Consider the following 13,524-nt stretch of genomic DNA (forward strand, 5'->3'; position numbering starts at 1 on the left):
CTTAGTCTACAATCGCCTGAGCTCCTACCTCAATGAAAACAACATTCTTGACCCCTTACAGTCTGGCTTTTGCATGCAGCACTTCATAGAGACTGCCCTACTAAAACTCATTAACGATTTACTAGCTGCTGAAACCAGTGGCCACTACTACATACTCCTACTACTTGACTTCTCTGTGGCCTTCGATACTGTTGACCACCCGCTCCTTCTCAATAAACTCAGTAACCTTGGCCTCCAAGATTCAGCTCTATCCTGGTTCTCCTTTTACCTATCACAGCACTCCTTCAGTGTTACCTACAACTCTGTCTTTTCCTCTTCACTTCCTCTTTCTGTAGGGGTCCTCCAAGGCTCTATTCTTGGACTCCTTCTATTCTCTATCTACACCTCCTCCCTTGGTCACTTCATAACCTCCCACGGCTTTCAATACCATCTCTATACTGATGACGCCGAAATCTACCTGTCTACTCCTAACTGCACTCCTTTAGTCTCCTGTCGCATTACTAACTTACTAGCTGACATATCAGCAGGGATGTTGCACAACTTCCTTAAACTAAATCTCTCTAAAACTGAGCTAATAATATTCCCCCTGCCCGTACCTCCCTCCATTACTTTTTCATCAAGGTCAATAGTGCAACCATCAATCCCTCATCTTGCATCAGGATACTAGGTGTAATCCTAGACTCTGACCTGTCCTTTCAGCCTCAAATCCAATTATTGTCAAAAGCATGTAGACTTCACCTCTGTAATATCTCTAAAATTTGCCCCTGTTTAACTAATAAAACCACCAAACTATTCATTCACTTCCTTGTTATCTCTTGCCTTGACTATTGCAACTCCCTTCTCATAGGCCTACCTCTCCATAGGCTATCCCCTCTTCAGTCTATTATGAATGCTGCTGCCATGCTCCTCAACATTACTAACTGCTTAGTGTCTGCCCCCTGTCTCCACTAATCCTTACACTGGCTTCCGATTGTCCATCAAATTAAAGTCACAATACTAACAACAACAAACAAAGCTATTCACAACTCTGCCCCAAGCTACATCACCAGTCTTCAAATATCACCCTGGCTAGCTTTAATAAACGCATGTCTTCAGGGAAGCCTATCATGCCTCCAACTAATCTTTTATCACATCAGCTCATTCCCCACAGTTACATCCTTTTGTAAAAAAGTGCCCCACCCTATTACATTGTAAACTCTTATCAGCAGGGCCCTCTTAGCCCCCTTGTATTTTATTGTATGTGTCCCTTTTATATTGTAAAGCGCTGCAAAACCTGTTGGCACTATATAAATCCTGTATAATAATAATATTAGAGCAGGAAGTGAGGACAAAGTGCAACAGGGACACTGACAAAAATAAAAGGTTAGCTGGGGTTCTAACCTTCTCCTTCCTTGAAAAGTATTTATTCGGTCTGTTTTGCTATTGTCTCTCTGACAGTAAGAGGGAATCACTCTAACAGAGGATATTAAAAACCTGACAGAGGTCTAATCCTTGAAATACACCAAGGGAATGTTTTGCCATTAAGTGTACCTGGCAGATGTTATGTTTATATCCTAATACACATGAAATTAGTAGTATGTAGAATCTTTTTAAATTAGGTATTTCTGTAAAAGGATAAGAATTAACTGAAAAAAAACAAGATTAGTTTTAAACATTTAAATAACTGGATTACCCTCCCACAGATCACAGTAAAATCTAACTTGACAGATTCCTATGTGTTTTCCAGAATTTGATACATAAAAATAATTCTAAAAGCAAAATGTCATCTGCAAGTGTTTCTGATAGATGTTTCCTCTTGACAGTACTCTGTAATCGAAGATCTGAGAAATCTGCCTCTTGAATACTTGATCGCTCTTTACATTTTAGCAAAACATTGCTTAGTGTTTTCTTTGAGTATTTATTCCCTTCCCTCATTTTATGTAGCCTCTGCAGTGTAATAAAGGTCTGTCTCCGTAACGGAACAATTGGAAAGGATCAAAGTGTACCATGGTGCTCCATCTGCCCACTTATTTCTTCATAGTGATGTTCAGTGCTTCTGGCAATATAATCCTTATCCCTTTGCTTTAATAATAAATATTGTCAATGCTACAGCTCAGTTCAGTAAATGCATACTTGTGTATTTTTATAGCTTTTGGAGTTGGAAAGGAAATTTATGTTTAGTTTAAAGTAACCAAATGAAGTTATGTATTACTTTATGCATTAAGGTATTTGGGGAAGGAAGTATTCTGTAATAGTCATGTCTGATTTAGAAAATGTTTTAAAATGCACTCTCCAGTTTCTATTATTGAAAAGAATCTCTCTTTTTTTTTTTTTTTTTTTTAAATGTCACCTTTATTTTGTGGATGGGCCATACATTGCTGGGTGGCTGGTTGCTGCCATTAGTGCAGACCATTCACAGCCATGAGTAAAGCTGTGACTTACAGTATGTGTATACTAAACACAGGACCCGGTCGGGGTGTTTTTCTTTCAAAGGCTATGCATCACTGGGCAGGCCAGCGCATTGAAGAACTCTAGAGTGGGAATGAAGTATTTTGTATGCAGGCTACGCTAGAAGGGGGGCTGGGGTATATCTAAATGACATAATCACTCAAAGTGACGTTGTCCTTTAAGACTTATTAGCTCTTGCAGTATTAGTTTACTAATGTCACTAATGTGACAGTTACTTTAAAGCGGAGGTCCACCCTAAAATGGACCTCCGCTCATCGGAATCCCCCCCCTCCGGTGCCACGATCGGCACCTTTCAGGGGGGAGGGGGGTGCAGTTACCTGGATAATCCAGGTAACTGCACCCACTTCCGGGCTAGCTCTCTGCGGAAAGGGGCGTACGTTACGCCCCTTTCCGCAAGCGCCCGCCCCCTTCAGCAAGTGCCCCACTGCCTGCTGGGAAACACACAGCTCCCAGAGGCAGCGGGGACCGTCCGGATTGCGCCGCGCGGCTCGCGCATGCGCAGTAGGGAACCGGGAAATGAAGCCGAAAGGCTCCATTTCCTGATTCCCATACCCAAGATGGCGGCAGGACCCGTCAGACGAGCGAGCGATCGGCTTCGGGTGCCGACATCGCGGGCGCGCTGGACAGGTAAGTGTCACTATTTAAAAGTCAGCAGCTGCAGTATTTGTAGCTGCTGGCTTTTAAAAAAAAATTAAAAAACGCGGAGTCCCGGTGGACTCCCGCTTTAAGCACTATTTTCACCTTTTAGAGTACCTTCTGCAAGATCAGTGCAACCAGTGCACAGTTAATGTCCAACTGCTCCCTGTTCTTCAGTGATAGCTCATGTCTGATTGTTTTACAGATGCTGCACAACTTAAAACTCCCATGATCAGCATGGTGCCTGGAACATTAAGAGAAGGAAATACCCTTGTTGGCACATGACTTTATGCAGAGAGCTACAAAGGCAAATGTGCTAAGTGCCATGTTGATCAACAAAGGCCAGATAATAGGAAGAAGCTTTATAATAGTCAAACATGAGCTGAGAATGCAGAATTGAAGGGCATCTACATATTAGTCAGTCATTTGCAGAGACTTGTTTTTTTTCAGAGTTCTCTAGGGAAATTGTATGCTAGGGGAATTCATACAGGGGCTGTAGTAATAAACTTTCCCCTAGTGTCACCCTGTATACATCTCTTGAACAATACAGATATTATGCTATGCACTGGAAACTATATCATTGTTGATACTAGATGGTGTTGGAGTCTATATTCAGTCAGTACTTAGACGTTAATGCTTTTCTTGGACACACATTCAAACTCTCCCAGTTAGAAACCTTTAATGTTAGATAATCACATGCTGACATAAATATAGGGGTTACTGATGCTTACTTTTCCTTTTTAGAAATACGAGTTTCTTGACTTTCATTCAGATCTAATTGCTTCAATAATTTTACCATCACTGACCCAAGACAAGTATGCAGATCCAAAGTTCTGAACTGCTGCATGCATGTTCCAGATCAAGATCCTTAGACTGTGCTGTCAGAAGCTTAGCAGAATTTCTAAACAGTTTCAGAAGGAGGTCAGCATTAGCAGCCTCCGTAATTCTCTCAGCATGGGTTTCTAATAATTATATGAGATCATTTTGAAAAAGGGCACACAAGTCAATAGAGGAAGTTTTAGTTTGGTAATATATACAATATGTTTAGAGATTTTTGTGTTTAGCCTGCTGTCTGAATATAATTGTTTAGTCACATCTGATATCTACATTGGTGACAATATTGTTGGGATTATGTCTTAGAAGTTTTTGTAGTTTATTTGAACCCCCATTTTCTTTCAATGATTTTGGTAGGAGTTGGAAGCAGAGCGCGTCAAGTTAATGGAAGAAGTAACTTCAAACAAGAGGAAAATGCAGGAACTAGAAGATAATCTCTTGTTCCGTCTGACCAGTACCCAGGGTTCTCTTGTAGAAGATGAATCTCTGATTGAAGTCCTTAGAATAACAAAGACCACAGCAGAGGAGGTATAGCCTATACTCTTTATGTGCTAGCATTCTAATAAAAATTTATTTTGCAATGTGCTCCAAATATTAAAAAATAAACATAGCTTCGTAAGGTCTGTCCTGTAGGGCAGATCATAAATACACTAATAATAACTACAGTTATGTATTACTAAATTCTGATGAATAAACCATTTGTTTTTTAGGGCAGGCTCTCCGTACAGCTATATAAAAACCCTCTTAGCTTTTGGTACCCTCTCTTAAATTACTCAGTGACAAATTATTAGGGAAAGGTGTTCGTGAATGTGCATGTTTTTTGGTGCCATGGTTCAGTTCTGGTACTAAAAGTATGTAAGTTATTTGTGAGCACAATACCAGAGTAAAAGTGGCTGGATTTGTGTTTTTATTCATTGTTTTAATTATATGTGGCAAGAAAGCAGTACATAGTTGTTAGCACTTATTTTTTTAAACTAATTATATTGTAACTTTAAATAGGGACTTTTTACTAGTAGTGTTAGGATATAGAAAGACTTACCTCTGTACAGTTTCTGTAAAATTTTGGAGCAAAAAATCATTGGGCTTTAAACAGAGTAAACACTAAATGTTTCATTGTGATTCGTTGCTATGAATAACATGTACGCTACATGTCTTGTTAAATTGCAGGTCAGTGAAAAGCTGACAATTGCAGCAGAAACTGAACTGAAGATTAATACAGCTCGTGAGGAATATCGTCCTGTAGCTACGCGTGGCAGCATCCTGTACTTCCTCATTGTGGAAATGAGTCTGGTGAATGTCATGTATCAGACATCCCTCCGTCAATTCTTGGGCATTTTTGACTTGTCAATGGAGAGATCTGTGAAATCCCAGCTGACAGCCAAGAGAATTGCAAACATTATTGAGTATCTTACCTTTGAGGTGTTTAAGTATACAGCTCGAGGCCTGTATGAAAACCACAAATTTCTCTTTACATTACTAATGGCCTTAAAGATAGACCTACAAGCTAAGAAAATCTCCCATAATGAATTTCAGACTCTCATCAAAGGTACAAACAAAACATTTTAATTTTTCTTTTTTGAAATCTGTTTAATTGATTTTAACAAGTAAAGATACAAAAAACAGTGCAATTGTTGCTCACACAGGGGCAGGGCCTGTTTGACCCAATGTACAAAAAACAAAAAGAGAAGAAAACAATTATAATCATATACTAGAACCCAAAGAGGAAGGGGGGTGGAGCCTTTAAAGTGCAAGACTCAAGCAATCTTCATACTGATAAAAAAGGAAATGGGGCCTTTTGGAACCAGTAAGGCTACTTTCACACTGAGGCACTTTACAGGCCCTACAGCTAAAAATAGCGCCTGTATAGCGCCTGTAAAGCACCTCTCCTGTGTCTCCAGTGTGAAAGCCTGAGGGCTTTCACACTGGACTGGTGCACTTGCAGGACGGTCAGAAAATTCCTGCAAGCCACATCTTTGCGGTGCTATAGGAGCAGTGTATTCACCGCTCCTAAAGCGCCCCTTCCCATTGAAAGCAATAGGGCAGCGCTGCAAACCCACTGGCAAAGCGCCATGGTTTTCACCCTTTTTTGGCTGCTAGCAGGGGTTAAAACCGCGTGCTAGCGGCGGGATAGCACCAATATAAAATGAAGGTAAAGCGGCGCTAAATATAGCGCCGCTTTACCGCTGATGCGCACAACACCCCAGTATAAAAGTAGTCTAAATGACAGTGTTAATATGAACATAGACCTCTAAATGCCACGTACACACGATCAGACTATCCAGGGGACTTAGTCTGGTGGACAAACTGCCGTAAAGTCCGCCGGACTGTCCAAACGAGCGGACCTGCCCACACACGGGACTTTTCCAGGGGACTAGGTCCGGCAGACCTAGTCCGCCAGACTGTCTGCTGTACTTTTGAAATGAACGGACTTACCTACACACACGGAGGAAAGTGCGTTCATTTTGAGCGCGGCTCCAGGTAGCCGGGATTAGACTTAAAGGGGAAACCCTACGTCGAAAAAATGGCTTGGGGGTCCCCCCCAGGTCCATATCAGACCCTTATCCGAGCACACAACCTGGCCGGTCAGGAAAGGGGGTGGGGACAAGCGAGCGCCCCCCTCCTAAGCTGTACCAACACATAAGGGTTAAAAATAGTTTATTGCACAGCTCCGGGGGTCTTCTTCCGTCTTGGGGGGTCTTCTTGCCGGACTCCTCCGCTATCTTCTGCTAGCTCTTTTACTAGCGGCGGAGCCCGGCTTTCTTCTTCACCGCCGCCCGGGGGTCTTCTCCTGACTTCGGGGGTCTTGTCCCCCTCTTCGGTTCTTCTTGCCAGGCCTCCGCTCCTTTTTTTCCTCTTTTACTGGCGGTGGCCCGGTCTTCTGTCGATACTGTCGCTGCTGTCTTTGCCGCCTTCTGTTCTTCTATTCTTCTGTTCTTCTCTTCTTGAGATGTTGCCTTGTCGCTGTCTCTGGTCGCAATGACAGGGACGCGGCGTGCGCTGACTTATATAGGGTGATGTCCCCGCCCATTATGATGTCACAGTCCCAGCATCCTCTAGGATCCTCTGGCCACCCGGATCTCCCCCAGTAAGATTGGATCTCACTCTTCTTCTCCGACTATCTCTGTAGAGGAGAGAATATAAAGGTCCGCCAGACTTTTCCGCCAGATTGTATGATCGTGTGTACGCTGCATTAGTAGCATTATCATCGACCATTGCAGTGGTAGAAGGGCTGTCTAACCAGCAAGACCATTTTTTGTATATGGTTCAGTACAATTTTGATAAACATTCATATACAAGAGCTTTAGCCAGGTGAGTTGGTTGAGAAGCCCAAATTATATTCAATGGAAAATTGTAGAGATTAAGCTGATGTATTGCTTCAAATGGTGTGTGTGTGTGTGTGTGTGTGGGGGGGGCAGCCATTGCCCCAGGGGCAACATTTAGAGGGGTGCTGGATGACAGGCAGTGGGGTCACACTGGATTGAGAGAGTGGGCTAAGCACAGGAGAACTGCAAAGGGGTGTGTGTTGTAGGCAGCAGCAGCCACCTTTGTGCTCTCTCCAGTAGCGTGGAAGGCAGGGGCGGCTCTGGTACCACTGTGGGTGGGGGGCCCAGGAGGCCAGACTGTGGCTCCCCAGTGGCTGCAAGGCTTTGAGATGAGAGGGTATCTCACAGCCTAGAGCTAGCACTGACAGTTTCCCCCTTCCCACATGTAGAGGAGAGAAAAAGCTAGTTCTGCTCCTCCTCCCACCCTCTCCTCCTGTGTCTGCCTTGCCCACACTCCCCAGCAGTGTTGTGCCTCAGAGAACGGGAAGTGTGGGTGGGAAGTTTGAAGCCCAGCCAGAAGAGGAAAGGTGCAGCCTGTGGGAGTTCCACTGCGCCCAGGTTTGCAGGCCTGACCAGAAACTAGTGACAGTGGCCACCCGGATCTCCCCCAGTAAGATTGGATCTCACTCTTCTTCTCCGACTCGCTCTGTGTCTCTCTCTTTTCACCCTCTTCTCCCTTTCTCCTCCCATCTTAAGTACTTTCTGACTAAATATGGCCCTTTTGCCAGGTCTGAACCAGGAACGATAGTCAGATATATAGCCTTCCCCGCCGAGCAAAATGGCACTTTGCCAACAGTTCACTACCGCCCATGACGTCACTAGTCGTATTTGGGATTGGGGGGGGGGGGAATCCTCCAGGCACAGATAGTTCCCAATAGGGGTGCCGGAGGCCTTCTCCCTACTATCCTGTACAAACGCCTGAGTTGCGGGTCGGGTTCTTTAGATTGACAGTGCCGGCTCTTGGTCCACTATCTTGTTCCATAACACCCCTGCTTGTTTGTTGCCATATAGAATTGTGACTACAACTATGAAAAGATGGTACTTGCTGTTTATTTTCCTGTTCAAAATTTAAAAAAAACTTTCATAGTTTCATAGTTACTAAGGTTGAATAAAGACACCAGTTTATCCAGTTCAACCTGAGTGAGTGTCTACAATTGTCCCTATCCCTGTACATTGCACACTCACAATGGTCCCTACCCTCAAGGAGCCCACCAGCCAAGGTCCCCATACATATACTAGGGTCAATTTTGGACAGAAGCCAATTAACCTACCTGCATGTCTTTGGATTGTGGGAGGAAACCGGAGTACCCAGAGGAAACCCACGCAGGCACAGGGAGAACATGCAAACTCCAGGCAGGTAGTGTCATGGTTGGGACTTTGAAAGATAAAGAAAGGTGCAGCCTGCTGATCCATCCATCCCAGTGAGTGAAGTGTCCCCTCTGCCTCTCTTCTTTCTCCAGCCTCCCAGTGAGTACTCTATTTTAAGAGAGACTCTGATGTAAGGGGGTTCTACGGATTTCTTTCTTTCTTGCTCTCTCTCTTGCTCTTTCTTTCTTCCTCTCTCTCTTTCTCTCTTTCTTTCTTGCTCTCTCTCTTTCTCTCTCTCTTTCTTTCTCTCTTTTTTTTCCCCATTTCCCTTTCCTCTCCATTCACAGTCCCTGGCTTACGGGCACAAATTACTTGCCTTGCCCTGGGCGCTGCCCACCCACGCTATGCCACTGATTGTTTCACCTGATATGGGGAACTAGGAATCCTTGCTAAATAATTTTTGTGATGAAATCCAGAAGAGGATATATTAATTTCTCACACCAGCTTCCATCCCACATTAAAATCCAAGTGTTCCCAGCTCAGGATATGGCCATCATATCCATTGACGCCGAAAAGGCCTTTGATAACATCAGTTTTGCCTGGCTATTTAAGGTGTTACAAGCCTTTGGCATTTCAGGCCCAGTTACGCATTTCCTATGCCAGATGTACAGTGCCCCGACTGCCAGACTGGTTACTCCAGACTCTGTTTCACCCACTATCCCTCTCACCAAAGGGACAAGACAAGGCTGTCCCTTGTCTCCCTTACTATTCAATTTAGCGATTGAACCCTTATCTTATAAATTCCCCCGACGGTGTCAACGGAATCACAATTGGTGACCAGACCTTGCAGTCTGCTCTTTTCGCAGACGACATTTTACTCTTTTCGTCCAACCCACCAGCTGATTTTGACACGCTACGTGACCTATTTGCGACGTATCGCCTTTGCTCTGGGTTCCGAATTAACTTTGATAAAAGTGAGGTTCTATCCCTGAATCCACGAAAGGCTATTGCCTGGCATTCATCCTCACCCTTCGCAATGGCACAACATCATATTACTTACCTGGGAGTGCGCATAGGTCGGGAGCCCTCTTCTCTTTATACCCTTAACTACCCACCTTTGATTACTAAGATTACGCAAGAATTGGAAGCTTGGGCAGGCCTGCCGCTCTCACTTTTTGGAAGATGCCATCTCTTCAAGATGGTCTCCTTTGCGAGACTACTGTACCCGATGCAAACCATCCCGCTTTTGCTTAAGCACTCGGATGTACAGAAGATACACAAGGCCTTGTCCACTTTTCTCTGGGCCAACAAGAAACCTCGCATTGCCCTTCAGAAATGATGCCTTCCAAAGCCTGACGGGGGCGCCGGCCTGCCCTATATAAGTTTCTATAATCTCTCATGCCTGTTGAGACAAGGCTTCGACTGGATAGTGGGTAAATCTAAATATTCGAATCACAACTTTGAGAAAGCATTGGTACACCCCTACACGCTTCCTGCGGTTCTCCATTCACGTTCTACCTGAACATCTTAAGTCGAATGTGCTCATCCGAGACACAGTGGTAGCTTGGAGGGAGGTTCGGAGGCTCTTAGGACTACCTGCTAACATTTCCATCCATCTGCACATTCAAGGCAACCCTATGTTTCCACCCTCCACCATTCATCCGTCCTTTGATCTTTGGGGGAAGCGTGGTTTGCTCAAAGTGGCCTCCCTATACGAACCTAGCCGCGGAATACTTACCCTACCAAACCCTGTCTCAGGAATATTCACTCCCTTCTTCCCATGTGTTTCACTACTACCAACTGTCGAGCTATCTGAAAACAATTGGAGGGTTGCGCCCGGACTGCCTACGTAAATCGCACCTGGATGCTGTGCTTCAACAGGGTGACTACTCCATCTCTACCCTCTATTCTCACCTAATCATCCACCATGCGGACAAACACCATATTGCCCCTTTTAAACAGTGGGCCTCTATCTTCAATGATGTGAACTTGCCGGAAAGAATCCTGAAAGGATACAAGCTCGTCCATAAACTTGTCATTTCGGAGAGATGGCGGGAAACTCAATTTAAAATCACTCATAGGGCCTACTACCCCTTACGCACAAACAAATTGGATCCCTTACAAGCCAAATGTCCATGGTGCTCCCTGGATCGTCCCACTCTACTTCGTCTATGGGACTGCACTTCAATATCTGCATTCTGGGACTCAGTATTGGACTATATTCTAATCATCAACAAAACACATGTGCCTAAGGACCCACTTACCTGCTTATTTAGTTGCGATCCTCCACCTTTGTCACAGACGTCCTCCCGACCGGTCACCCTTACCCACTGGTCCCATATATGCCTTTTGGCAGCTCGCAGAACTATTATGAACTGCTGGATTTCCTCGACTCCACCGAGTCTACAAGGGGTGAAACAAACCCTGCTCTCCCTGTTCTATATAGAAAGACTTGATGTTATTTCCTCCCATTTCAACTCTACTCCCCGCTTCTTCACTAGATGGAGGGACTTTATCGAACAGTCGTTCAACCCGTGGATATTACGTCTCTTGTTTATCCCTTCCGATATACTAGTTGGTACCTACGCCACAATCTCAGTAACACGCTGGGGAGACTCAAGATACCGACCTCACAAGTCAGTTCCTCTCCTTCAAAGGACTCTGCCCACTTGCTGAACCAACCTCCATCATGCTTACTCGACCTTAACACCAATGAACCTTGTGCCAAGCAATCCTCTGCCTGTACCTTTATATCTCCCTAGTTTTTTTCTGAAACGTGGATATACCTATGCTAGATCTGTACACATGTTATACCTGAGGGGTGCACGTGTTTTTGTTCTTGTTTTTATTCTTATGTAAGGGTTTCACACTTGCCAATGATTATCTCTTTCACTGGATCTCATTACCCTAGCCGTGGGAGGGTATACACCTCCCTGGGCACCATTCCCCCCCCCCCCTTTTTTTTTTTTTCTTTTCTTTTTTTCTTTTTTTCCTCTCCCCCTTGTTAACAACTAAACTGTATGTTATCTTGACCTGTTAGGTCACCAGGATGTTATCTTCTTTTTTCTGCCATGAATACTGTCAATCAACCTACTGAACTGTATTGTTTAAACTCTCAATAAAAATATGTTTCAAAAAAAAAAAATCCAAGTGTTGGATGGGTTGTGCATGAATGACATTTGGATTTTTAAATATTGCAGACTAATATTCACTCTATTCTTTCCAAATAGGGGGTGCCACATTAGATCTAAATTCTGTGGAGCCAAAGCCAAAAAAATGGATACTAGACATGACATGGCTCAATCTGGTACAGCTATCGAACTTGCCACCCTTTAATAACCTCTTGGGGCAAGTGGCAAGAAATGAGAAGGCATGGAAAATCTGGTTCGATAAGGAAGCCCCTGAAGAATCATCATTACCTGATGGATATGATAGTTTGTTGGACACTTTCAGAAAATTGCTACTTATTCGTAGCTGGTGCCCTGATCGAACCATTGCTCAGGTAATAAAATCTCTTAAATATTTGCCATGATACAACACAATGGTTACATTCTAAATAGCACCATATGCTATAAGAAGTTTACAGGATAAAGGAGTTTTGTCATTGTTAAAAGGTGTTGCAGATCTATATGCAAAATTTAAAAATGCACAAATGTAAATGCCTATGGAATTCCTAAATGTAAATAAATAAATTGAGCCATGTCATATATGATTTCTAAAAACAATACTGCACAGTCATAACTACATATTTCTTTTATAGGCCCGTCATTATATAGCTGAATCTCTAGGTGTAAAATATGCTGAGGGTTTTGTCCTTGACATGGAGGCCATGTGGGCTGAAAGTGATTGCAGAACTCCCCTGACCTGTTTCCTGTCCATGGGATCAGATCCTACAGAGAACATTGAGCGCCTAGCCAAGTCTAAGGTATGGTGTATTATACAGTATGTTTTTAACCCAGTGCATTGGGGTTTCTTGTATACTCTTAGTCAAGCACACTTGTAGTGATAAAGTATTTGAAACAAATTTTTTACATTTGAACAGTTAAAAAAAAAAATACCTTTAACAAAGTGTGCCCTATCTCTTACTCATGCAGCATTTGTTAAATATTTTACCTTATTCAGCTTGTTTCCTGTAAGCACTGACCATTAAGTGCTGAGATTTGTAGTGCAGATATCACATGAGGTCACTCGCTTGTCCTTTCAGCAAAAACTTTGTACTCTTTTTGCAAAGTACATGGTATTTTATGAATCGAGGAGGTGCAGATGATCATCACATTTACCAAAATAGGTTTTGATCATACTTTAGCTTTAACCTCTAGCTGACCAGCCACCGCAGTTACACTATGGCAAGTTGACTCAGCTGCGCAAATCGCCCTAGGTGTAAGTTGGTTCATGCACGAGGTTCTGTGGGCGTGCGTGTGCCGATTGGCTAGCAGGGAAGCCAATCAGAGACAGAACATGGATCTGCCGAAGTAAACTTGGAAGTTCTCAATTCTTATAGGGGATGACAGAGGATCTGGTCTTCCTGCTATGCAGGAAGATAGATCTGTGTGTTGTCCCAGACAGCCCAACCCCCCACATAGTTAGAAACACACTGAGGGAACACATTTAACCCGTTGATCGCCCCTGATGTTAACCCCTTCACTGCCAGTGTCATTAGTACAACGTCTGCATATTTTTAGCACTGATCACTGTAATAATGACACTGGTTCCCAAAAAAGTGTCAAAAATGTCAACTAGGTTTCCGATCTGTCATGCCATAAATCATTCCCCTATTTTGTAGATGCTAGGGGTTTACCAAAAATATGTATCAGAATACATATTTTATTGCGTATGTTTTATAGTAGAAAGTAAAAAATATTGTTTTTTTGTTTATAGCCAAAACAATAAAAACCTGTGGAGGTAATCAAATACCACCAAATTAAAACTCTATTTGTGGAAAAAAAGGACATCAATTTTGTTTGGGTACAGCATC

At 43.4% G+C, this 13,524-nt stretch overlaps 1 protein-coding gene and 1 long non-coding RNA gene across 3 annotated transcripts in view; one reads left to right on the forward strand and one right to left on the reverse strand.

Annotated features, from left to right (window-relative positions):
• Window positions 1–13,524, forward strand: part of LOC143996736 (dynein axonemal heavy chain 5-like) — a 638,308-nt gene that overhangs the window by 533,261 nt on the left and 91,523 nt on the right. For both annotated transcript variants that reach the window (XM_077491993.1, XM_077491994.1), the window contains exons 66-69: window positions 4,276–4,446; window positions 5,086–5,464; window positions 11,780–12,051; window positions 12,310–12,474. In XM_077491993.1, coding sequence (XP_077348119.1) covers window positions 4,276–4,446; window positions 5,086–5,464; window positions 11,780–12,051; window positions 12,310–12,474 — 987 coding nt within the window. The remainder of the gene's footprint in view (window positions 1–4,275; window positions 4,447–5,085; window positions 5,465–11,779; window positions 12,052–12,309; window positions 12,475–13,524) is intronic.
• Window positions 1–13,524, reverse strand: part of LOC143996739 (uncharacterized) — a 43,618-nt gene that overhangs the window by 10,949 nt on the left and 19,145 nt on the right. The gene's annotated exons all lie outside the window — the stretch shown is intronic.

Source organism: Lithobates pipiens, unplaced genomic scaffold (genome assembly GCF_037356315.1).
Source record: "Lithobates pipiens isolate NorthernLeopardFrog02 unplaced genomic scaffold, aLitPip1_a1.2 Scaffold_19, whole genome shotgun sequence".
NCBI classification, from domain to species: domain Eukaryota; kingdom Metazoa; phylum Chordata; class Amphibia; order Anura; family Ranidae; genus Lithobates; species Lithobates pipiens.